At 43.3% G+C, this 24,400-nt stretch overlaps 1 protein-coding gene across 8 annotated transcripts in view; it reads left to right on the top strand.

The window, feature by feature from the left end:
• Positions 1-24,400, top strand: part of LOC137490062 (uncharacterized) — a 98,988-nt gene that overhangs the window by 46,625 nt on the left and 27,963 nt on the right. Inside the window, exons 23-37 of one of the 8 annotated variants that reach the window (XM_087245178.1) lie at positions 5,207-5,263; positions 10,616-10,687; positions 10,824-10,883; positions 15,441-15,515; positions 15,588-15,641; positions 18,559-18,615; positions 18,699-18,755; positions 18,993-19,058; positions 19,233-19,292; positions 19,425-19,481; positions 19,616-19,672; positions 19,911-19,976; positions 23,840-23,899; positions 24,029-24,085; positions 24,225-24,284. In XM_087245178.1, coding sequence (XP_087101304.1) covers positions 5,207-5,263; positions 10,616-10,687; positions 10,824-10,883; positions 15,441-15,515; positions 15,588-15,641; positions 18,559-18,615; positions 18,699-18,755; positions 18,993-19,058; positions 19,233-19,292; positions 19,425-19,481; positions 19,616-19,672; positions 19,911-19,976; positions 23,840-23,899; positions 24,029-24,085; positions 24,225-24,284 — 915 coding nt within the window. Of the gene's footprint in view, positions 1-5,206; positions 5,264-10,615; positions 10,688-10,820; positions 10,884-15,440; positions 15,516-15,587; positions 15,642-18,558; positions 18,616-18,698; positions 18,756-18,992; positions 19,059-19,232; positions 19,293-19,424; positions 19,482-19,615; positions 19,673-19,910; positions 23,604-23,839; positions 23,900-24,028; positions 24,086-24,224; positions 24,285-24,400 lie in introns of those variants that run through there. The other 7 variants (XM_087245179.1, XM_087245184.1, XM_087245186.1 and 4 more) reach the window with 7 other exon arrangements.

Here is a 24,400-nt window from a genome sequence, read left to right on the forward strand (position 1 = left end):
TGCAGATCTGAGGATTTCAGCGAGAGAATATCCGTCGCCCACGGGCCCGCGGACCTCCCGCTCCTCTAAGCGCTCCATCCAAGCTTCGGGCAGGGATAGCTTTCCGTCTAACAGATGGTAGCCCTTACGCTCTGACACCGGAGACCAGATGTCCACCGCGGCATCGGAGGGTGGGCTTTCATTGTCTGATGATGATCCAGACCCGCTCCCCCCCTCTAGGCAGGTGAGCGATGTCATACGGATTCTGAAACGGACATGTTAGCCGTGCTTTCCCGGGCTAGAGGGCTGGTTCCCGAATAGAGGGGCGTTCCCTTCTTCCCGGAGGTGCACAGTAGGCTCACGCTGTCTTGAAGGGCACTTTTTTCTGCTCATGCTGCGTGTCCCTCCACCCTCACCACTCTTGATGGTGGAACAGCCAGGGGGTATGTGGCGATTCCTCAGGTTAAGTGCGCGATGGCGGTCAGTCCGCGCGGCGCCTCTTCTTGGCGGGGTCTGCCTCGTCTCCCATCCAAAGCCTGTAAGTTATCTGCCTCCCTCGGAGCTAGAGCTTACAAGGTTGCGGGCCAGCCTGCTTCTGCCTTGCATGCGATAGCCACCTACCAGCGCTACCAAGCGCAGGTGCTGGCCGAGCTGCACGAGGGTGGGTCCAACCCAGGCTTATGAGCTTCGCACCGCCACCGACTAAGCTCTTCGGACTACCGAGTCCGCTGCGTGTGCGTTGGGGAGGACGATGTCCACACTAGTGATCCAGGAGCGCCACCCCCGGCTGATATGCGCGAAGTCGACAAAGTCCGCTTTCTTGACTTACCCATATCCCAAGCTGGAATGTTCAGCGACACCGTCTGTGAATTCACCCAGGAATTCGAGGCGGTGAGAGAGCAATCTGATGAGTGATGTCTTATCGGCGGTCCGTAAGCCCGCTCCGTCCGCCGTGCCATTCATGCCTGCTCCTCACCGAAGGTGCAAGCTACGAGAGCTGCACCACCCCCGCACACGCCTCTGGCGAAGCGAGCGCGTTGAGCACCTCGGAAGCAGGCATCCCCCCCCTGCCCAGAACGCCGCTAAGTCCAGCAACGGACCGCGAAGCGTCCCTGGGACAGGCCATCTGGAGAAGAGGGAACTTGCTCTTTTCCCGACCTCCGGGTAGGGCGTTCGAAGGTTGAGCGTGGCAATACAAGGTCCTCTCCTTCGGGCTCTCTCTGTCTCCGCGGGTCTTCACCAAACTCGCGGAGGGTGCCTTACCACCCCTTCGGCTCATGGGCATCCGCATACTCAATTATCTCGACGACTGGCTGATTTGCTCACTCGCTGGAGCAATTGATTATGCACAGAGACAAGGTGCTTGTCCCGCGGGCACACACCGAGTCTCTGCTACTGCGCTGTGTCGCCGCGCCCTCAGCCCTTGGAAAGACCCCTCGTTCCTACAGGCCGGTGTGCCTCTAGGACAGGCGTCCAGCCATGTTGTTGTTCAACAGACGCTTCCAACATGGGTTGGGGGGCCGTGTGTCGCGGGCATGCAGCTGCGGACCTGTGGAAGGGTGCCCAGTTGCATTGGCATATCAATCGCCTAGAGCTGTTGGCAGTGTTCCTCCCTCTCCACCGCTTTTTACCGGTGCTGGAGCGGCAACACGTGCTGGTCAGGACGGACAGTACGGCGGCGGTGACGTATATTAACCGCACGGGGGCTATGCGCTCTCGCCGCATGTCTCAGTTCGCCTGCCGTCTGCTCCTCTGGAGTCACCCGCAGCTGTAATCGTTGCGCGCCATTCACGTTCCAGGCGCGCTCAACCGTGCAGCCGATGCGCTCTCACTGCAGCTGATACGCCCTGGAGAATGGAGACTCCACCCCGAGTCTGTCCACCTGATATGGGCGCGATTCGGGGAGGCCCAGATCGATCTGTTTGCTTCCCCCGAGAATGCTCATTGCCAGTTGTTTTTTTCCCAGACCGAGGGCTTTCTCGGCACGGATGCACTGGCCACAGCTGGCCTCGGGGTATGCGCAAGTATGCATTTCCCCCAGGGAGCCAGTCAGGGAGGACGAGGAACAGGTTTTGCTAGTTGCGCCCCTCTGGCCCAACTGGACCTGTATATCAGAGCTCTCCCTCCTCGCGACGGCCCTCCCCTGGCAGATCCCTTTGAGAGAGGACCTACTCTCTCAGGGACAGGGCACCATCTGGCACCCTCGCCCTGATCTTTGGAACCTCCACATGTGGTCTTTAGACGCGAGGAAGACTTAGGTAACCTACCGAGTGCGATGGTTAATACCATCACTCAGGCTAGAGCCCCCTCCACGAGGTGCGCCTACTCCCTGAAGTGGAGTCTATTCACTGAATGGTGCGTCTCTCGTGTGAAGACCCCCGAAATCGCCAGATCAGTATTGTTCTCTTTTTCCTCCAAGAGAAGTTGGACAGCAGGCTGTCGCCCTCCACTCTCAAGGTTACGTGGCCGCCATCTCAGCTTATCATAACGCGGTAGCTGGTGGCAACGTGGGAAAGCACAACCTCATCATCCAGTTCCTCAGGGGTGCTAGGCGAATTAATCCATCCCGCCCCCCTCTCATGCCCTCTTGGGATCTCGCCCTCATTCTCACGAGTTTACGCGCAGATCCTTTTGAGCCACTCGATTCAGTATCTCTAAAATTTCTGTCCCTGAAGACAGCTCTGCTGGTCGCGTTGGCCTCCATCAAGAGGTTTGGGGACCTGGAGGCATTTTTGGTCAGTGACTCGTGCCTGGAATTCGGGCCGGACTACTCTTACGTTATCCTGAGACCCCGCCCGGGTTATGTGCCCAAGGTTCCTACCACCCCCTTTAGAGATCAGGTAGTGAACCTGCAAGCGCTGCCCCGGAGGAGGCAGACCCAGCCCTTTCCTTACTTTTTCCAGTTCACGCCCTGCGCATTTATGTGGACCATACTTAGAACTTTAGATCATCTGAGCAGCTTTTGGTCTGTTATGGCGGTCGGCACCAGGGAAGTGCCGTATCGAAACAAAAATTTTCCCACTGGATTGTGGATGCCATTTTACTCGCTATTTGAGCAGAGGTGAGCCGTGTCCCCCGGGAGTGCTTGCACACTCCACTCAGAGGGTTGCATCTCTTGGGCGCGTGAACGTGGCGCATCTCTAACGGACATTTGTAGAGCTGCGGGCTGGGCAACACCCAACACATTTGCAAGGTTTTACAATCTGCGAGTGAAGCCGTTCAATACTCTTTCAGACAAGCGGCTTCTGAACCGAATCCTCCCATACGTGGATTTTCCCAAGATCAAATCCACTATATAGCACTTCCGTTCCCTTCCTCGGGAAACGAAGGGTTACTTCTGTAACCTCGAACGTTATGTAGTAACCGTTGTACTCCAGTGGGAGGAGAACTTCTATGCTATGTGGAAAACTTCCACTATGGGGAAATTTGTGGAATATGCCACAGTGATTGAACCTTGTCATGTTGCTAGTGATAGGTTTGCCAGGCTCCAGCGTGAGTGCACCATCATCCCCAGAGACGCATCCTTCCAACGTGTCCCCTGGCCCAAACTTACCTTACTTGCCTGTGAAGCACTTAAAGCCTTATCTATATTTTTACAGATTTGTAAATAATACACCTAGTAAAATTCTAGGAATTTTAAAATGCTTTTGGAAAGCATGCCAATCCCCAATGGGGAGGACTCAAATGCGAAGGCCACCTGCGGCCTAAATGGGGAGACCTGGTGGCAGGAAGACATATGGACTAACCCTGAGAAGGGGGAGTATGCCTGGAGAGGGGGGGATTATAACGTGGCAATGTGAAGCATATGGGATCGGCAGAGTGGGAATCATGCAAAGCAGGCACCTAAACCCAAAACACTGGTTGACCGAGCAGGCATGCGAACAATTTAATGGGACAAGCACCCAATTCCTTAGCAGAGTCAGGTGCTGGGGGCCTCGGAGGAACTCTGTAGGGTTTGCCAAATGGGGAACTCAACTGTGCAGAGTAAGAAAATCACACATATCTCTGTATTGGAGAGAAAGGCCAAATCAAATTTCCTTATATATTGTTGTTATCCAGAAGACGTGAGGAAAATTGGCTCAATCTTAAAGAGATTGACTGAGTTGAGTGAATCGAGCACACCTTGGCTACAGATAAATTTTCAAGAAGGAATGAGAGGTGGACAGGATTGATTTAATCATCCAGCGTCTCGTGCCTCTGGGAACTGGATGTTGAGGCGATGCTTTCCCAGCGCGCAGTCATCCCCGCGTCCTCAAAATGGGGATAATCATAACGTCAGGCCCTCAATGCAAAGGGGACAGCCTTAGCTGAAAAAGTATAGCATCACACCGATCTGGCATGTCCAGGGTCCATCTCGGAGAGAAGCACACCACACAGCGAATAGCCAGGATACCTCATTGCAGTGTGTGAGTCTCTGAGCTCTGCATCAAGACTTTTCAACAATTGATGTTGTACATTTCTGAATTGGCTTATTTTGTTTAATCATGTGAATTGGCATGGAAAATCTTTGCCTAATAAGTGTATAATTTTTGTTTAATTCTACAATCTCCTTAAAACACTGTAACTAGAAGATGGTTTAGGCTGATGTTTCCGCAGCCTACGACCAGGATTTGTTCATACATTCAGGCTCAATGGATGGAGCATAGGCATAGCACTAGAGACTTGTTAATTTCTGACAGTCACTGACTTAGTATGATATAATCTAGTGGCTAAATCAAAATGTATTTATATGAGCAAGCATTGGGCACCCTAATATTACTTAAAGGAAGTTGGTTTACAGTTATAATCACTATCTAAGAACCAAAACTGGTGAGGTTGTGTCCATGAGCAGATGTAACTGGCCAGCATACTGACTCTTAGCAACTTTGGGTAAACGAGGAACCATTAAATGAAAAGAAATGATTAGGTTAGTTAACCTAAATTATACCAAATCACTAACCATAATGTAATCAGCTTAAAATGGATGAATCTAAATATAAATTATTATAAATTGGAGTCAGATAAGAATAAAGGTCATAAATTGGATTCATGAAATGAAAGTTTAATAAACTCTAATGATCTGTTTACAGCTGTGCGAGAGAAGGCTTACACACATTTAACCTTCACCCATGCTGTCATAGGACTAATATATGGATCCTCAAAACAATGTTATGCACATATTATTACATACAATTTCTGTGATTTTGTGTAATCTCGTTTCTGTTTTTAATATATGTAAATATTTCAGCACCCCTTGCCAGTTCAAGCCTTCCTACAACTGATTCTCAAACAGTTGAACCTACAAGTAAGTATTATTTACAGTTGTCTGAGTACTGTAGTGGTGAAATCTGCAACTTATTATTTTTTTTATTGAAATATCTCAGCAGCCTTCCCCACAACAAACTCTCCTTCAACTGTGTCTCTAACATCAGCTCCTTTAAGTGAGTTTAAAAAAGGAATTTAGATGATTGTGTGAACATTTAAAATGGAAAATGATAATTATAGGTCCATCTTAATTAGAGGTGTTGCAATTTTACTGTGTTTTTATTTTGACTGTCCTGATAACATATTTTATTAGGGCTCTACTCATATTTAAACATTGCAATAAATGTCTATTAATTTCTTTTAAATATCATATCTGTGATTTTGTGCAAAATTGTTTCTTTTTTTTTTAATACGTCTACATATTTCAGCACCCCCTGTCAGTACAAGCTTTTCTACAACTCTAACAGTCTTTCTACAGTCTCAAAAAGTAGAACCTACAATTAAGTAAATTATATGAACAGTTGTTTGAATACTGTTTTTTGTAAGTTTTCACGCATAGCAGAAATTCATCGTAAGGTAAAATGTGTCTGTTTACATGTTGACCAAAATATTATATATGCATATAATAAAAGTGTATTTTTATTTAAATGTCCAAGAAGAGAGAGAAGAGAGATGCTCTGTGCAGGGGTGAGCTGCTCTTTTCTCGGTTGACCCGAACCCCAACAGGTCAAGGTGCCAGAGCACCCTGTCACTAAGCATAACCAATTGATCCTGTGAGTGAGCTAAAATCTGCCAGCTGTCGAGATAATGATACGGATGCTTGCAAGCCGAAGCGGCATTAGGGCACCCTCTGCAAGCTTGGAGAATACCCGCGGAGACAAGAAGAACTTGAAAGGGAGGATTTTGTACTGCTATGCTCAACTCTAAAACTGCAGAAACCAAACCCATACCAGATTTCTCGGCAAGAATGCATCCTTCGCCAGGGGGATAACAATCTTTACGCATAAGACAGGGCCGGACACAGGGCTGACCCTGGTGTCATATACATCCGTGAACTTGGGGGCCATTAGGCGACTGAATTTCGTAGAGTCTGGTTGTCTGAATAAGCCATAGTCATGAGCAAATATTCTATTTCTCAGAGTGGCCTGTCTGAGGGATGCTTCACGGTCCATTTATCGGACTTAGCAGCGCCCTGAGGTGGGGGTGGTGATTATTTGTGGGCTGCTTGATGCTGCCAGTTAAATGTTGGAACAGACAGGGTGGCAGAGCAGATTTTGGAGCCGCAGACCAGCACCATCAACGAGGAGCATCCAAGTGCATGGGTATGGTCGCAGTTGACTGCTCTTATATCATGGTACATTCCTGGGTGAACTCACCTCCGAGGTTGCTGAGCTGGCCATCCTAGGACATGGGTACGTTAAGAAAGCAAACTTTGTCAACATCATGCATATCTGCCAGGTTAAGCCAAAGTTGTTCCTAGACCACTAGTGTGGACATGGTCTTTCCCAGGACACTTGCAGCCAACTTGTTGGTTTTCAGAGTATAGTCGATTGTGGGGCATAGTACATAAAGCTTGGGTCGTAACCTCCCTCGTGCAGCTGGGTCAACATCTGCACCAGGTAGCACTGGTATGTGGCCATAGCATGCAAGGTGGTAGCAGCCTGGCCCACAGCAGTGAGGGCTCTGGCCCAGAGGGATGCAGACCACCTTGGACAGGAGCAGAGACTGACTGTGCCAGGAAGAGAAGAGGATTTCCTTTTCCTTTCAGCCTTCAAGCAACACCTGTTTAATTGGTCCGGTGGCAGAGTTGGGGTGCAAGCCATCTCCAGCTCGACGGCCAAAGCAGCCCATGTATGCACGGCCATCATATCAATTTTAAATCTAGAGCCTTGCTTACCACCCCTGAGGGAGGAAACCAGTCCCCAAATTGTCATTGGAAAATGACAGCCCACACTGATGCAGCGATAGGCAGCTTTTCCTCAGTGTCATCAAGTGGTTGTACAATCATCTCGGAGGATTGAGAGTTTCTCTCACTTGAGGCTTGGATGGAGCGTGCTGAAGAATGGGAGATCCACAAGCCCGAGGGCGGCAAATTGACCCCCACTTTAGCCATCAGATCTGCCCAAGTGCCAACCGCTTCTTGTGGGGGACAACAGGGGTTTTTCGCTCTTTCCCGCAAGCACTGAATTAACATGCTGAACCCTCAGACATATTTAAAAAGATGTGCTGCACAACCGTGTTGCTCTTAAAGTTAATAATTTATACTCACTGCTCTTAAAGGGCCTTTTCAGTGAAACACCCAGGAACGGGAGAAGCCCAGCTCGACCACCAGGATCCAGGAAAAATCAGCCTCTCAGAAGACAGCAGCTTTCCCTCACTCTCTCCTGAACAAAGTCGGAGGTTGATAGCAAAACATGTCTTTCAGTCTGCACGTGAATTTTCTAAAAGCAAAAAGGTGCTGAGCGACACATGGCTGGCATTCTTATTCACAATTGCTTGCGATTGCCGCCAGCTTTGTGCACTGGTGCTTTCAATTGATTAGCATTTCATTGGCCTGTTTTATTTCTCTTCAGATGACTGGCTTTCTTGCGACATGCCTTATAGAGGAAGTTTTCCAGCCTCCAGTTGGGGAAATCCAATTTCATTTTTTCATTAAAATGAAAATGTGGCCTTTGCCACAACAAACTCTCCATCAACTGTGTCTCCAACATCACCACTATCCATAATTGTCTGAAAAATTTGGATTATTGTGTGAACAATTTCATTGGAAAATAAAAATTATAGTTCTCCAGCGGGAGGGGAACTTCATTGCTATGTAGAAGCTTCCACTATGGGGATTTCGTCAGAAACCAATCATCTGAAAGAATAATAAAACGGGTCAATGAAATGCCAATGAGTTGGTGGCAGCAGCGTACACACCTGATAGCAATGACAATCAATGATCTATAAAGATGCCAGCTGTGCATCACTGATTTACCTTTTTGCTTTTAGTCCTCGAGAGTCTTCGTAATGGTTCTTGCAAGCTTCTTGACAGAGAAAAGAGAGAAAAGCTACTCCCAGTCCAGATTGTGTGAGACGCTGCGGCAGACGGTCAAGCTGGGTATTATACCTTGCCTGGCGTTTCTGGGTCTGGTCCTTTTAGAGTGGTGTGTATAAGGACAAGTTTCCTAAAAGAACAACACCTGGCAGATATCTGTGGTGTTGACAGTTCGCTTTCTTAACACACCCATTTCCCATGCTGGCCTGTTCAGCAACACCAAGGAGGAATTCACCCAGGAATAAACCACGGTATAAGAGCAGTCAATTGCCATCGAGTACTCCCCCTTTATTTTGGCTACTCCTTGAGAGGGCGCTCATCTGTGCCACAGACGGTCTAAGCCCCCTGCCTCAGGTATGGACTGTGAAGTGTCCCTAAGACGGGGTTGCGCTTTCCCTGGCGGACTGCCATGGACACCCGTATCATTAACTTATGGCTGTATGGCTACCAAAAAGTTGTAAGAGCGATTTCTCTTTTCTCTGTGTGTGACCGCTCGAACACTGACTGCATGGGACTCTATGCCTTCCTGCTTGAAGGATTGGTTCTCTGCACCACAGGCTCCGAGAGTGCCAGAGGACGGGCTCCCTTCTCTCACACTCCAAGTCCCCCTTTAGGCTTTTGGTATAAAGTTAAGATTAACCTCTTATCTTCCACTCTTCCTATAAATGCGCATCTCCCGGGGTGAGCTCTTTCATCCTGTGCTGCCTCACCGCTGGTGCATCAGTGTTTCTACCGATGGTGTCACTTGCACAGTCTCCGCCAGCCTGGTTAGCGTGGCCCAGCATGTTGCGATGGCTCATTGGAACAATCAGACTCGGCTTTGCGATTCAGTTTGCCAAAATGGTCCCCCAAGTTATCTGGCATGTATTAAACAAGGGTCAACCCTGTATCTGTCCCTGTCTTGCACGTGGAGATTGTTGTCTTCCTGGCAAAGGACGCAATCGAGTCAGTCCCTCCAGCCGAACAACCATCTACTCAGAGTGCTCTTGCAGAAGCCCATCCCCTGGTGCCTTTGTCCTCAGAATTGGTCTGCAGCAATAGACCAAAAGGACTTATATGTGCATGTCTCTATTTACCCACGCCATCGGCAGTTTTGTAGTTGCCTGCGATGATCGAACATGGCAGTTCAAAGTCCTCCTTTCCGGGCTCTCCCTGTCTCCGTAGGTTTTCTGTTAGGGTTTTGGGTCAATCGAGAAAAGAGCAGGCTTGCCCTCATGCAGAGCATCTCTTTTCTCGGGTTGGAGACATCCGCTCTCACCGCATGTCTCAGCTTGCTTGCTGTCTGCTCCTCCAGAGTCATATGCAGTGAAATTGCTGCATCCCATTCTTTTCCCGCCGAGCTCAACCTTGCAGCCAATGTGCTCTCATGGCAGTTTTGCCTGGGAGACTCCACCCCCGGCTGTCCAGCTGTTATGAATGTATTCTGGTGCACTGGCTAACACAGCTGGCCCCGGGTCATGCGTAAATACGCAATTCTCCAGTGAACCTACTTGCACAGATACTGTGTAAAGTCAGTGAGGATGAAAAGCAGGTCTTTTTTTGCGCCTCTCTGGCTCAATCGGACCTGTATTTCATCTCTATTCTTGTGACTGCTCCTCCCTGGCATATCCCCTTGAAGAAGGTTTCTTCTCTGGGAGAGGCACCCTTTGGCACCCATGCCCAGGTCTCTGGAACCTCACCTGTGGTCCATAGACGGAGCATGGAGGACTTAGGTGAACTACCCATTAGGTGGTTAACATCGTCACTCAGACTAGAGCACCCTCTACGAGGCATGCCTACGCCCTGAAGAGGAGTCTATTTACTGTGTGGTGTAATTCTCTCCGAAATATGCCTGATCAGTGTGAAACAATCCTCCTTCAGCTGACTGGAGCTAGGCTGTCCCCTCTGCACTGAAAGGTTGGCATTGCGATCATCCCCGCTCTGACGATGCAGTGACGGCAGCATGCTGTGAAAGCATTGTCTCCACATCCAGTTATTAACCATTATTATCTTAGCGCAGTGACAAATATAACAGTATATGATAATGATTTAGTAAAATTTGTTTATTTTTGTAGTACTTAAATTTAAGATTCTATTTTTAATATCATCTAAATATTTCAGCACCACCCTGCAAGTACAAGCCCTTCTACAACTCAAACTTTTACTATTTATTTTAGAAATTGTTACTGTTCCTGCAACGCAAAATTTCATAGTAAAGAAAAAAAAATCTGTAAACATGTCAACAAAGATAGGGAAAGCATAATTCTATTTTTCTTCTGTATTAATAAAATGTCACAGCAGCCTCTGCCACAACAGACTTTTTGAAAACTTTTTTTTAAACCATTGTTTCTAATGCAATACATTTATTTTGTTCAGCACCCCCTGTCAGTTATGTCAGCACGCCCATAAGTTCTTCTACAACTGAGTCTCAAACAGCAGAACCTACAAGTAAGTAATACATATGTACTAAACAAGTTCATGTTTAGGTTTCACATATTTAAATAATGCCATGCATCAAAATATATTTTAAAATACTGCAGAAATGGTTATTTAAATCTATTTCTTCATAAAAATGTCCCAGCAGCCTCTGCCACAACAAATTTTCCATCAACTCTCCCTCAGTCTCCCACATCAGCTCCTTCAAGTGAGTATATTTTTGTCTGGAATTATTGTGTAAACCTTTTAGTTGTATATCTAAAAGGAATTGTAGTGTGCTTGTCAAGTACTTTAAATGTCAGAAAATTTGATTTTCACTACAGGAAGATTGTGAGTCAAAAGTGACATTTTATTCTGCAATATCTACATTTTATTTTTAAAAAGGTCAGTTAAATTCCCCATAATTATATTTTATTGCATCTCAATGTTTCAGCATCTCCTGCCAGTACAAGCTCTTTCAAAATTAAAAAGAAAAACATTCAATTATGTATTATATATGTACAGTTATGAGAATATTATATTAATTCGTAGTTCCCCTTTATGGGATCACTGACAAGTATCTGAAAAGACATATGTGAGTTTGTCAGATTACTAATCACTCTGAAGAGTAAAAAAAAAACAGGCCAATGAAATGCCAACTGAATTGGCAGAGTTCAGCTCCACAGGTGGCAGCGATTAGTCATCAACAGAGTATATCAACTGACAGCTGAGATGCAAGAACTTAGATTTTTTTGCTTCAGAGCTTCACACTAGAGACTGAAGAGTACTTCTGCTAAACTGACTTCATCAAGAAAGCAGTATTTCTACTAGTCTGTGTGACGACGTTTACAGCGACGGTTGAACTGGGCTCCTTTCTCATTTACTTGACATTTCACTGGTTGCTGAAAGAGCAGTTTTCACTGAAAGAGCAGATCCTAAGAGAGCAACACATCAAGTCAAGCAACGTGTCTTTTTCAAGATGCTGTCCTGACTGTGCATCTCTGGATGCCGTGATTCCTATCTCCGGATGATGGGTATGGGTACCACATCACAGGTCTGGAGGTCCAGCATGTTGATGCGGTGCTCGAGGACTGCTGATGTTCTCACTGTGAGGGCATGGCTGTTGCAGAGCTGATATCACAGTCTCCAAGCCCCCCTATTGCTCCCTGTAAAAGAGGACCCCCCACTCCTCCACAGCACGCCCTATCCAAGCTTCTAGTGGTTGTCTCGGTTCATTCCCCGGTATGGCTGCACCTCTGCTTGATGACATCGGAGATCAGCACATTGTGACATCGGAGGGCAAGCTGTCATGCTCCCTCCGACAGACCGGGCTCACTACCATCCTACAGAGTGCAATGCGTGGTCACAGTTCTTGAGTTAGACCAGCTGCGCTTCCTAGGCTGCTTCAGCAATGTGGCTGGATGTGGATTGTTTCGTAGTCTCACCGCAAGACCAACTAGAGGGTGTTACGTACAGGCTGATGTAAAATGCCTTCCTTCTTCTCAGGGGCGCACAGCACGCACTTGCAGGCATAGAGGGCATTTTATTTCCGCCTGCTCTTCGTGTGCTTCCACCCTTACCTTCTTTGATGGCGGGGTGGCCAGTGGATACGAAGCTATAGGAAGGGTAAGCTGAGACCCCCATCCAAGGTCAGTGGGAACTTGAAGAGGAGAAGAACAGTTATTTTTTCGGTGAAGGACTGGGGCTCCCATGTAAATAAATGTAGCTATCCAAAAAAGAGCGGCTTTTGAGGGCGCCAGAGAATAAGCTCCTTTCTCTCGCACCTCCAGCCTCTCCGCGGGATCCTAGGAGGAAGATAAGAGTCAATTTCTTTTTTCAGCTCTTCCCCTGTATGCTTCAATTCCCTGCATGAACACTCCCTATCCCGAAGCTGCCCCTCCATGGGTACGTCAGCAATCGTTCCTGTGATGCTGCTCGTTTGGACTTTGTCGGCCTGGTTAGCACTGCTCAGCCAATTGTAGTAGCTCAAGTGGGTGGTCAGACTCAGTTGTGTTTCAATTCACTGACGGCCTCCCGAGTTCACGTGTATAAATTTAATCAGTTATTGCCATGCCACCCCTCTCTTTCGTAAGAAAATTGCTACCCTCCTGGCGAAGGATACAATTGAGCCAGTCCTTCCAGCCCAGATGGAGAGTGTGTTTTTCCCCTCACTTCATCGTACCTAGAGAGCTGTGGGTTATGCCAATCCTATCTGTACGTTTTTGGTCAGTCATCTGTTCAGGATGATCTATAATGTTGCGAGTTATGATTCAGATTTTAAGGCTCGTGTACCTTCTGGAACATTATATAGCAGAATAGCTTAGCGGGAGGAAGATTCATTTGAACGGGGCTTCAAATGAATCGACTCTTTTGATCCGAACAAACGAATCGTTCAGCTATGCTTTCAACATGAAATTTGAGCAGGGTAGCAAGATCAAAGTTCAAGACATTAGATACATTAATATACACAGGAACCTTTCTTTATACAAAAGTAGACTTTATTGACTAATCTAACAGAAACTAACACCTAACACAAACACACATTCATACAAGCATAGGGGAGAGTAACAAACGTGCAGAGGATGAGAGGATGTAATGATGGGAAAAACCTATGAGTCTGTAAGAACAAACCAAGCAACCAAACGTAATCAAATTCAATATAACCCTTCTATTGTCTCTTTAGGGTTAATTTAGTTCACACCAGTTTAGATGTTGGGAGAAAGGTGATACTTGCGGTCTATTCGTGATGTCCGACCTCTGTGGTTGGTTGGCTGATCTTTGTTCCTCACGAGGTTGTAGTTTCAAGTTGAAGCGGCAAAAAATCATTCTGGGCGGTGAAATGTCCGAGCGCAGTCTGATTAACCCTTTCTGTCTGGGTTTCTGCCTGCTTTCTTGGAGGTTTCTATACTTAGGTTTGTTGTATAGAGTTGAAGAAGGTTTCAAAACAGAGGCCTTGGGAGTAGAGAGGGGGGGGGGGGGGGTTGCTTCCAGGCAGTTTGAAAAGAGAGCGTGCGTGCGAAGAGAGGGGGTTCCAAGAGCAAAGAAGAGGAAGAGAGGGAGTTTAGCTAGGTACTAAACTTGTATAGGGCAGGTTCGGATCCACCCTCCATGGGAAGTTGACCAATTAGAAGCTAGCTTCATGGAATATTAAATTTATGGGTCTTTGTCCGAGGCAGAATAATTTGCATAGGCAAATTTTATGTAAATCGGGACAAAAATGTTAAAGTCTCTTAAAACATTATTATGTTGCACTCATATTAAAATAAAATGTCAATGATCAATTTGTACAACGAGTAAGCTTTTCAAAAAGTCCAAACTTGAACAGTATAAGAGGATGCTTAGCCTAGGTACAGTTAAACATTATATGCAAGGGTATTAAAACCAAAAATATTAATACAAGAGAAAGGGAAACTTTGCAAAACATATGATTAAACATAAAGAGTAAAGTCTATATGAAAACAGTGTTAAACAGCAAATAGTCCTTTGTAAGTCATTCCTTTGCTTAGAGCAGCATGGCACATTCCGTTGGGTCGTAAATACCTTGGAATCAGGTTTCTCTGGGCAAAGTTAGCTGGTTGTGGAATAAAATGCAAAATGTTTATGTGTCTGGTCGGCCATATTCGTTACATTATATAGTGACCAAAATCCAACATCAAGCCACCATCTTAAACCAATGTCATATTGACGTCAAATACTGACATTTATTCATCAGGTATAGCAACCAAAATTCAATGCCTGAAAGATGTCATAGTGGTAACATCCACACAACGTCAAGTTGTAACATCATTAGACGTTGATTTTTGGTTAATTTTAGGTTGGACATTGATGTCAGCCTGATGTTGAGTTCTGACGTCAACACGATTTTCATTTCCAACAAAATGCAACACCCCTATGGCGTTAGGGTACAACATCAATCTGATGTGATGTTGATGCCTTGTGGTTGCTGGGTGTTAAAGGCCATTTTTGGTCATCATACAGTAAACATCTGTCATCTTCTCATCAGTGACATGCATCTAAACGGTCTCTGGGTCAATGCGTGTACAGATTTTGGCCATCTTCTTTGACACTTTTATTGCTTCCAAACAGTTTGCTGCAATTATAAAGCTCACGTCTTCATTTTATTATGATGCAATTTAACTTCTATGTGCAATTTGATTGGAAAGGAATCACAGGACAGATTTTTCTAATCCCCATTGACAGATAAATTAGTGAATGCAGGTTGAAGGAATGTAGTGAAGTAAAAGTATTTAATATAAATTAAAAATGTACTCAAGTGAAAGTAAAAGTACACATTCTTTAAACTACTTGGTAAATTATAATTTCAAAGAAAAAAAAAACTACTCAATTACAGTAATTTGTGTATTTGTAATTAGTTACTTTACACCACTGGTAATATAAATGTACAGTTGTCTGAATACTGTTGTGTTTATATGGTTATTTTTATAAACGGTAACTGTTCTAGTAATGAGGAATTTTACTCTATGCAAAAATGTCAAAATAGGGGAAAAAAAGTGTAATTCTATTTTTACATTAAAATGGAAACAGCCTCTGCCACTCAATCAAATAAGTCTCCAACCTCAGCTCCTTCAAGTGAGTTTTTTATTGAGGGAATTGAGTGAATGTATTCATTATAAGTATTTGTCCAGCTTAAGTAGAGCTGTTGGAATTTTACTGTCTTTATATTAGGACTTGGTATTTTTGCAAGGACACTACTCATTTGTGCATATTGGTTTATTTTTCAAATGCAGTTTCTGTGATTTTTGTGCAATATTGTTTTTATTTTTAGTATATGTACACATTTTAGCATATCCTGCCAGTACAAGCTCTTCTACAACTGAGTCTCAAACAGCAGAACCTACAAGTAAGTAATAGATATGTACAATTGTCTGAATATTGTTGTGGTGGAAACTAACTCATCAAAATGTCCCAGCAGCCTCTGCCACAACAAACTCTCCATTAACTCTGCCTCCAACATCATCTCCATTAAGTAAGTCTTTTAAATTATGTATTATTTTGTGAACATTTTAAGGGGTGGTCTACTATGAAACAACATCTCTGAATGTAAAAAGTTCAATGCAAAGGGTGACCTTGGGTTTTACAGAGTTAGCTTAGCAAAGCCTACAATGAATTTTGGGGACTACAAAAAATATTTTGCCCCCTGTGAGATTACAAAAGTTTGTTACTGGGCATCCAAACTGCGCAGGTAAGGTCCGTGGCCAGAGACGCTGTGACGTTATAGCAGAGATGAAGCTAAAAATGCGTCTAAACACGGCTGTTTCCACAGAGCTTCTTCTGTTTCTGTATTTGGGCTTCCAAAGCACTTGACACAAAAACAGACGTGCTTACAGTTAAATATTAATTATGTTCCAGAGAATTATAAAATACACAGCAAGCATGATTTGACAAAACAGCTCCAAAATCTCTCCCAGTTCAGTGCTGGATTCGGCTAAAATCTCCTCAAAGCAGAAGCTATGATCTACAACCTGTAAGTGTTTTTATTTGTTAAAATTGATCATAACATGTACAGTGTCTAGCGTTATCGGTAAGTTATGCTGTAGCAACGATGTAAACAATGCAAAATGCTGCTTTGCGGGCAAAGGAATGAGGTACAAATTTATATTTATCAGTCAAACTGCTGTAAACACACACACACACACCACCAGGACGTTTGTGTCTCTTATGTGTGTGCGTGCGACTGCGCTGATTGTCTTCAGGCAGCTTTTCCATGCGTTTAAAATCTCAGATAATGAAGTGGCAAAAGAAATGTGGATGATTCATATTACACCTGCATATTCCGGATACACGTGAAAGCCTTTGTGTAACGCATAGAGTTTAAAAAAATACAGGTTAGCTTACCTGACTCGTGTAGCAGCAGAATAATAAATCAAGGCTCACAAAGGTAGTATATCCCACATCTTGTGCTTTATTCTTCTGTCACGATATATTACAGAAAATAACTTAATCAGAGCATCAGAGAAAACGAAAGTCCTGCGCACATGCGCTTTTTACAGAAAGTTTACACATTCGCAGGCACCCACACACATAGACAACATTCACACCACACACACACACATAGGGCTCTATTTTTACAGTCCATGCGCAAAACGCAGTGCGCAAATGCTTTCAGGGCGTGTCAGGACGCGTTTTTGCTAATTTAAGCACAGGAAATCTGCCTTGCGCTTCGGCGCATGGTCTAAAAGGGTTGAGTTTATTTTCTTAATGATTTGTCGGTGTGTTTTAAGAATTAACCAATTACAGTCTCATCTCCCATTCCCTTTAAGAGTCAGCTGCGTCATGCCAAGAGCGCATTCACTATTTACAGGACGCAAAGTAAGTCTAAGTGGAAAAAATTAGCATTTCACAAGCAAACAGTTAACAGTTTTTTAAAAGAAAACTGTTAAACAGAGCATCTACTGCGTGAGAATGAGAGATAATGGATCACTTTCGCTCTTGGATAGGGAAACCTTTACGCACAGACATCAATTAGTCTATAAATAAATACTTTTGTTTGTTAAGCGCAAATATTTGTTTCAAAACTATTTCTAAATTCAGTTTTAATTTCCAGCAAACGAATAAATGAATAATAATAGCAAAATGTGCTCAAAAACTTGAGTTATATCCTTAAAACACATGCTGTGCCCCATATGGTCCAAAACCTGACAGGTGGGCAAATCTAAGCTTGTTTTTAATAAAACAAATATAAATATGGATATAATAAATAATACTGCTAATAATAATAACATTATACAAAAGCAATTTGTTATGAATTAACTGAAAAAGCCTCCCGAGATAAAGAAGACATAAAAGCAGTGATTTTTCATATTTATGTAGGCTAGATAATATGTTTTGTAATATTTTAATCCTTTATATTTATATTCTATATCTATTCTTATTATATCCTATATATATCCTTAATATTTACATTTTTAATATGTAAAGATATTTGCTTATAGCTCTCTTGTGCGTATTAAGCAGTGCGTTAGCGAGGCGCAACTCTGCGCCGGAGTTTAGACCGGGTTAGTTTTGGTCTAATGAAAAATCAATTATAGTTTCTCAAAATAGCGACGCACCAGCGGTCCGCCTCAGAACGCCTTCCATTTTAGACCAGAACGCCTATGGGTGCAAAAATTAGCGCTAATGCATTTGCTATTTAAACAGCGTAGCGCAACGCCTCTAAACGACTCTTGCGCCAAGCTTAAACTACCAAAAGACTACTGCGCCACGCCTTGCGCCACATTGCGCCGGGTGTATGATAGGGCCCATAGACACACACACAATAGCAAACGCTGTTAAAGGAGCCACACCCCATTTTCACTCGTTACAGACACTTGTCAAATTTTATTTTAGAGCAGGCAGGAGGTTGACTGATTGTTTACACAGCAAAAAAGCGCATGCTTTTACGGGCATGATGTGGAGCCGATCCGCGAATAGCAGCACATTATGATAAATGACCAATCAGAGTCACTTAAGGGCGGGTCTTTCAGAGGAACTAGGAAATATGACAGGCGTTTTCATGTTAGCTGAGTAGCTGTGTATAATCAAAGTGAGATTTATGAAAAAATAACGTGATTTCCTTCAAGTGAAACATGAGCACACATTGCTTTGCATCTTATAAACACAACCAAGCCTTAAAATTACTTTCTGGACCACCTCTTTAAAATGTATGTATGAAATATGTGTATAGACATTTTCACGAATAAATCATGATTCATCAACTCTTCCGTGCTAAAATGCATTTTAAATGTATGAATAAATTCAAGAACAGCTTATGACACATATACACAATAAGCACCTACGCCAGAGGACTTATAAACAATTATAAACAACCTTGTGTAAAGAACAGTGTAAGCACATATAATTACATACAATTTCTGTGTTTTTGTGCAACAATGTTTCTATTCCAGCACCCCCTGCCAGTTCAAGCCTTTCTACAGCTGAGTCTCAAACAGTTGAACTTACAAGTAAGTAATAAATAATTACAATCGTCCGATTACTGCTGTGGTGGAATTTGCAACTTCATTTTTTTTTTTTCAAAATATCCCAGCAGCCTCCACCACAACAAACTCTCCATCAACTGTGTCTCCAACATCAGCTCCTTCAAGTGAGTAAAACAAGAGAAGTTTATTCTGTAAACATTTAAATTGGAAAATGATAAGTATAGGTTCACCATAATTAGAGGTGTTAGAATTTTACTGTGTTTGTATTCTGGATGTCCTGATAACCTTTTGTTTGGGCTGTACTAATTTTTTAATTTCACAATTAAATATCTAATGATTTTTTTAAACATATTTTCTGTGATTTTGTGCAAAATTTTTTCTATTTTTTTTAATACATCTAGATATTTCAGCACCCCCTGTCAGTACAAGTTCTTCTACAACTGAGTCTCAAACAGCAGAACCTACAAGTAAGTAATATATTGTCTGAATACTCTTGCGTTGGTGATTTTATTATAAAATATTATAGTTTTCCTGCTAAGCAGGATTTAATTGTATGCTAAAATGTGTCTGTTAACATGTAAGGTATAACAAATAAGGTATATGCATATAATAAAAGTTTATTTCTTATTTAAATGTCCCAGCAGCCTCTGCCACAACAAACTCTCCATTAACTCTCCAACATCCAACATCAGCTCCTTCAAGTGAGTTTTAATTGGAAGATTTTAATTCAGAATCGGGCTCTTTTTTTTTTTTGTCATATAATAAAATATAATTTTTGTGATTTTGTGCAATTTTTTTTTTTTTTTACTTTTTAATACATGTAAATATTTCAGCGTCCCCTGCCAGTACAAGTTCTTCTACAATGGAGTCTCAAACAGTTGAACCTACAAGTAAGTAATAAATACGTACTGTTGTCTGAACACTATTTCATGAATGTTTGACCTTTTCGCTCTCAATGTAAATTATTATAATCATTATACATGTCAACAAATTGTGTTGCTATTTCTTGATCAAAATATCCCAGCAGCCTCTGCCACAACAAACTCTCCATCAACTGTGTCTCCAACATCAGCTCCTTCAAGTGAGTAATACAAGTGAAGTTTATTCTGTAAACATTTAAATTGGAAAATGATAAGTATAGGTTCACCATAATTAGAGGTGTTCGAATTTTACTGTGTTTGTATTCTGGATGTCCTGATAACCTTTTGTTTGGGCTGTACTAATTTTTTAATTTCACAATTAAATATCTAATGATTTTTTTAAACATATTTTCTGTGATTTTGTGCAAAATTGTTTCTATTTTTTTTAAATACATCTAGATATTTTAGCACCCCCTGTCAGTACAATTTCTTCTACAACTGAGTCTCAAACAGCAGAACCTACAAGTAAGTTATATATATTCTGAATACTCTTGCGTTGGTGATTTTATTATAAAATATTATAGTTTTCCTGCTAAGCAGGATTTAATTTTATGCTAAAATGTGTCTGTTAACATGTAAGGTATAACAAATAAGGTCGTCCGCCTCAGTTTCGGCCCTTGTTTTGACTCGGGAGGCGTGTCCAAACGCCAGGTAACCACTATATAGTGAGCACGCTAGCATTAGTCGGCAGGAGAAGCACTTTAGCAGCATCTAGACCAGCAGCCTGTAAGTACATTTAAGATTTGTTTCAGTTGTTGTGTATGGTTTGAGGACTTGTTTCCAGCTGTTTGTGTAAAGTTGTAGGACATTTAAACTTGCTTTCAGTTGTGTATAATACTAGAAGTTGTTTAGCCACTGTTTCCTTGGTTACTATAAGAGCTTGTGTAGCGAACGCAGACGCGGTTTCGCGTCGTCCGCCTCAGTTTCGGCCCTTGTTTTGACTCGGGAGGCGTGTCCAAACGCCAGGTAACCACTATATAGTGAGCACGCTAGCATTAGTCGGCAGGAGAAGCACTTTAGCAGCATCTAGACCAGCAGCCTGTAAGTACATTTAAGATTTGTTTCAGTTGTGTATGGTTTGAGGACTTGTTTCCAGCTGTTTGTGTAAAGTTGTAGGACATTTAAACTTGCTTTCAGTTGTGTATAATACTAGAAGTTGTTTAGCCACTGTTTCCTTGGTTACTATAAGAGCTTGTGTAGCGAACACAGACGCGGTTTCGCGTCGTCCGCCTCAGTTTCGGCCCTTGTTTTGACTCTCGAGGCGTGTCCAGCTGAATTCAATCAGCTAGTGCTTTGGGGTTATATAAACAACTAGTTCACCGCGGCAGCGGTCGCGGCAGCCTCGTGTGAAGACCGCCTCGTGTGAAGACCGACGAGGGTAAAGACCATCGACTCTACCTGCGCGACTCCACCGAGCAAAGACACCGACAAAGCACTTGAGTACTTTACTTTCTTGTTTTACTTTACACTTATTTTTTGTTGTCAATGCACTTTTATTATGTGTTTTCTAATTCCTGTTGTTACTAACACTCGCAAAACACGGGAGGTACGCTGCAGGCGTAATCCTCACAACCTTCGTTCAATACATGTATCTACTATTTCACAACTCTCTCTCTCCGTGGGCCTCTGGAATTGTCAATCAGCTGTTAACAAGGCTGATTTTATTACCTCCATAGCTACATATTCTGACTATAATCTCATGGCTCTAACTGAGACCTGGTTGAGGCCGGAGGACACTGCTACACATGCTACTCTTTCTGCTAATTTCTCTTTTTCCCACACTCCTCGTCAGACAGGGAGAGGGGGTGGGACTGGACTACTAATTTCCAAAGAATGGAAATTTACTCTGATACCGTCCCTGCCAACAATCAGCTCCTTTGAATTTCATGCAGTCACCATTATCCACCCCTTCTACATAAATGTGGTTGTCATCTACCGCCCACCAGGTAAATTAGGTCACTTCCTAGATGAACTGGATGTTCTTCTCTCATCTTTTTCTAATTTTGCCACTCCCTTATTGGTGCTAGGTGACTTCAACATTTACGTTGACAAACCGCAAGCTGCAGACTTTCAGACTTTGCTTGCCTCTTTTGACCTAAAAAGAGCACCTACTTCTGCTACCCACAAATCAGGTAATCAGCTAGACCTTATTCACACACGACACTGCTTCACTGATCAAACAATAGTAACTCCACTACAAATATCTGATCATTTCCTTCTGTCTCTCAACATCCACATTACTCCTGAGCCGCCACACACTCCTACACTGGTTACCTTTCGCAGAAACCTACGATCTCTCTCACCCAATAGACTATCCACCATTGTTTCAGACTCTCTTCCTCCATCTCGCAAACTCACTGCACTTGATTCGAACAGTGCCACTAATACACTCTGCTCCACACTAGCATCATGTCTAGACCGATTATGTCCTCTTGCATCCAGGCCAGCCCGTGCCAGTCCTCCTGCACCCTGGCTCTCGGATGCTCTCCGTGAGCATCGCTCAAAACTTCGGGCTGCGGAGAGAATTTGGCGGAAAACTAAAAATCCTGCACATCTCTTAACATACCAAACTCTTCTGTCCTCTTTCTCAGCTGAGGTTACTTCTGCAAAGCAGACGTATTACCGTCTGAAAATCAACAATGCCACTAATCCTCGCCTACTTTTTAAAACATTTTCCTCCCTCCTCTATCCTCCTCCTCCACCCGCATCCTCCACACTTACTACTGATGACTTTGCTACATTCTTCTGCACCAAAACTGCAAAAATCAGTGCTCAATTTGCTGCACCTACAACAAACACGCAAGATACAACACCAACACCACACACACTCACCTCTTTTTCTCAGCTCTCTGAGTCTGAGGTGTCCAAACTTGTGCTATCTAGCCATGCAACCACCTGTCCACTCGATCCCATTCCCTCTCATCTCTTGCAAGCCATCTCTCCTGCAGTCATACCAACACTGACTCACATAATTAACACATCTCTTGACTCTGGTTTATTCCCCACTACATTTAAGCAGGCTAGGGTAACCCCACTGCTAAAGAAACCCAACCTGGACCATACGCTACTTGAAAACTACAGACCAGTATCCCTGCTTCCATTCATGGCCAAGATTCTGGAGAAAGTAGTGTTCAATCAAGTCCTGGACTTTCTTACTCAAAACAATCTCATGGACAACAAGCAATCCGGCTTTAAGAAAGGCCACTCAACTGAGACTGCCCTGCTCTCGGTCGTGGAGGATCTCAGACTGGCTAAAGCAGACTCTAAATCATCAGTCCTCATTTTGCTGGACTTGTCAGCTGCTTTTGACACTGTCAACCACCAGATCCTGCTATCTACGCTTGAGTCACTGGGCGTTGCGGGCACTGTTATACAATGGTTCAGATCTTACCTCTCTGACAGGTCATTCAGGGTGTCTTGAAGGGGAGAGGTGTCCAACCTACAGCATCTAAACACTGGGGTACCTCAAGGCTCTGTTCTTGGGCCACTTCTCTTCTCCATCTACACATCATCTCTAGGACCAGTCATCCAGAGACATGGATTCTCCTACCACTGCTATGCTGATGATACCCAGCTATACCTCTCTTTTCATCCAGATGATCCCTCGGTTCCAGCTCGTATCTCAGCCTGCCTGTTGGATATTTCACACTGGATGAAAGATCATCATCTTCAGCTGAACCTCGCAAAAACGGAAATGCTTGTAGTTTCTGCCAACCCGACTCTACACCATAACTTTTCAATCCAGATGGATGGGGCAACCATTACTGCATCCAAAATGGTGAAAAGCCTTGGAGTAACGATTGATGACCAACTAAACTTCTCTGACCACATTTCTAGAACTGCTCGAACGTGCAGATTTGCACTCTATAACATCAGAAAGATCCGACCCTTCTTATCTGAACATGCAGCTCAACTCCTTGTTCAAGCTCTTGTTCTCTCCAAACTGGATTACTGCAACTCTCTACTAGCTGGGCTTCCAGCTAACTCTATCAAGCCTCTTCAACTGCTCCAGAATGCAGCAGCACGAGTTGTCTTCAATGAACCTAAACGAGCACATGTCACTCCGCTGCTAGTCCGTTTGCACTGGCTGCCAAAAAAAAAAAAAAAACAAAAAAAAAAACACTACTAACACTTCCCTTCTTAGACTTTACAGACCTGAAACTTGCCTTTAGTACTTATTCATTGTTGCTCTTAGTTGTGTAAATTGCTTCCTTGTCCTCATTTGTAAGTCGCTTTGGATAAAAGCGTCTGCTAAATGACTAAATGTAAATGTAAATGTAAAGGTATATGCATATAATAAAAGTTTATTTCTTATGTAAATGTCCCAGCAGCCTCTGCCACAACAAACTTTCCATTAACTCTTCAACATCCAACATCAGCTCCTTCAAGTGAGTTTTAATTGGAAGATTTTAATTCAGAATCGGGCTCAATTTTTTATTTTTGTCAAATAATAAAATATAATTTTTGTGTTTTTGTGCATTTTTTTTTTTAATTTTTAATACATGTAAATATTTTAGCGTACCCTGACAGTACAAGGTCTTCTACAATGGAGTCTCAAACAGTTGAACCTACAGGTAAGTAATAAATACGTACAGTACAGTTGTCTGAACACTATTTCATGAATGTTTGACCTTTTTGCTCTTAATATAAATTATTATAATCATTATACATGTCAACAAATTGTGTTCCTATTTCTTGATCAAAATGTTCCAGCAGCCTCTGCCACAACAAACTCTGCATCAACTGAGACTCAAACATCCATAACTCCTTTAAGTGAGTATTTTATTTAAGGACTATTGTGTGAACATTTTAATTGTCTAATAACAACTATAAGTCCAGCTTAATTAGAGTTGTTGGATTCTACTGTACTTCTATTAAGACTTTCGTGG

The sequence above is a fragment of the Danio rerio genome, chromosome 3 (genome assembly GCF_052040795.2).
Source record: "Danio rerio strain M-AB ecotype USA chromosome 3, GRCz13ab, whole genome shotgun sequence".
In the NCBI taxonomy this organism is placed as follows: domain Eukaryota; kingdom Metazoa; phylum Chordata; class Actinopteri; order Cypriniformes; family Danionidae; genus Danio; species Danio rerio.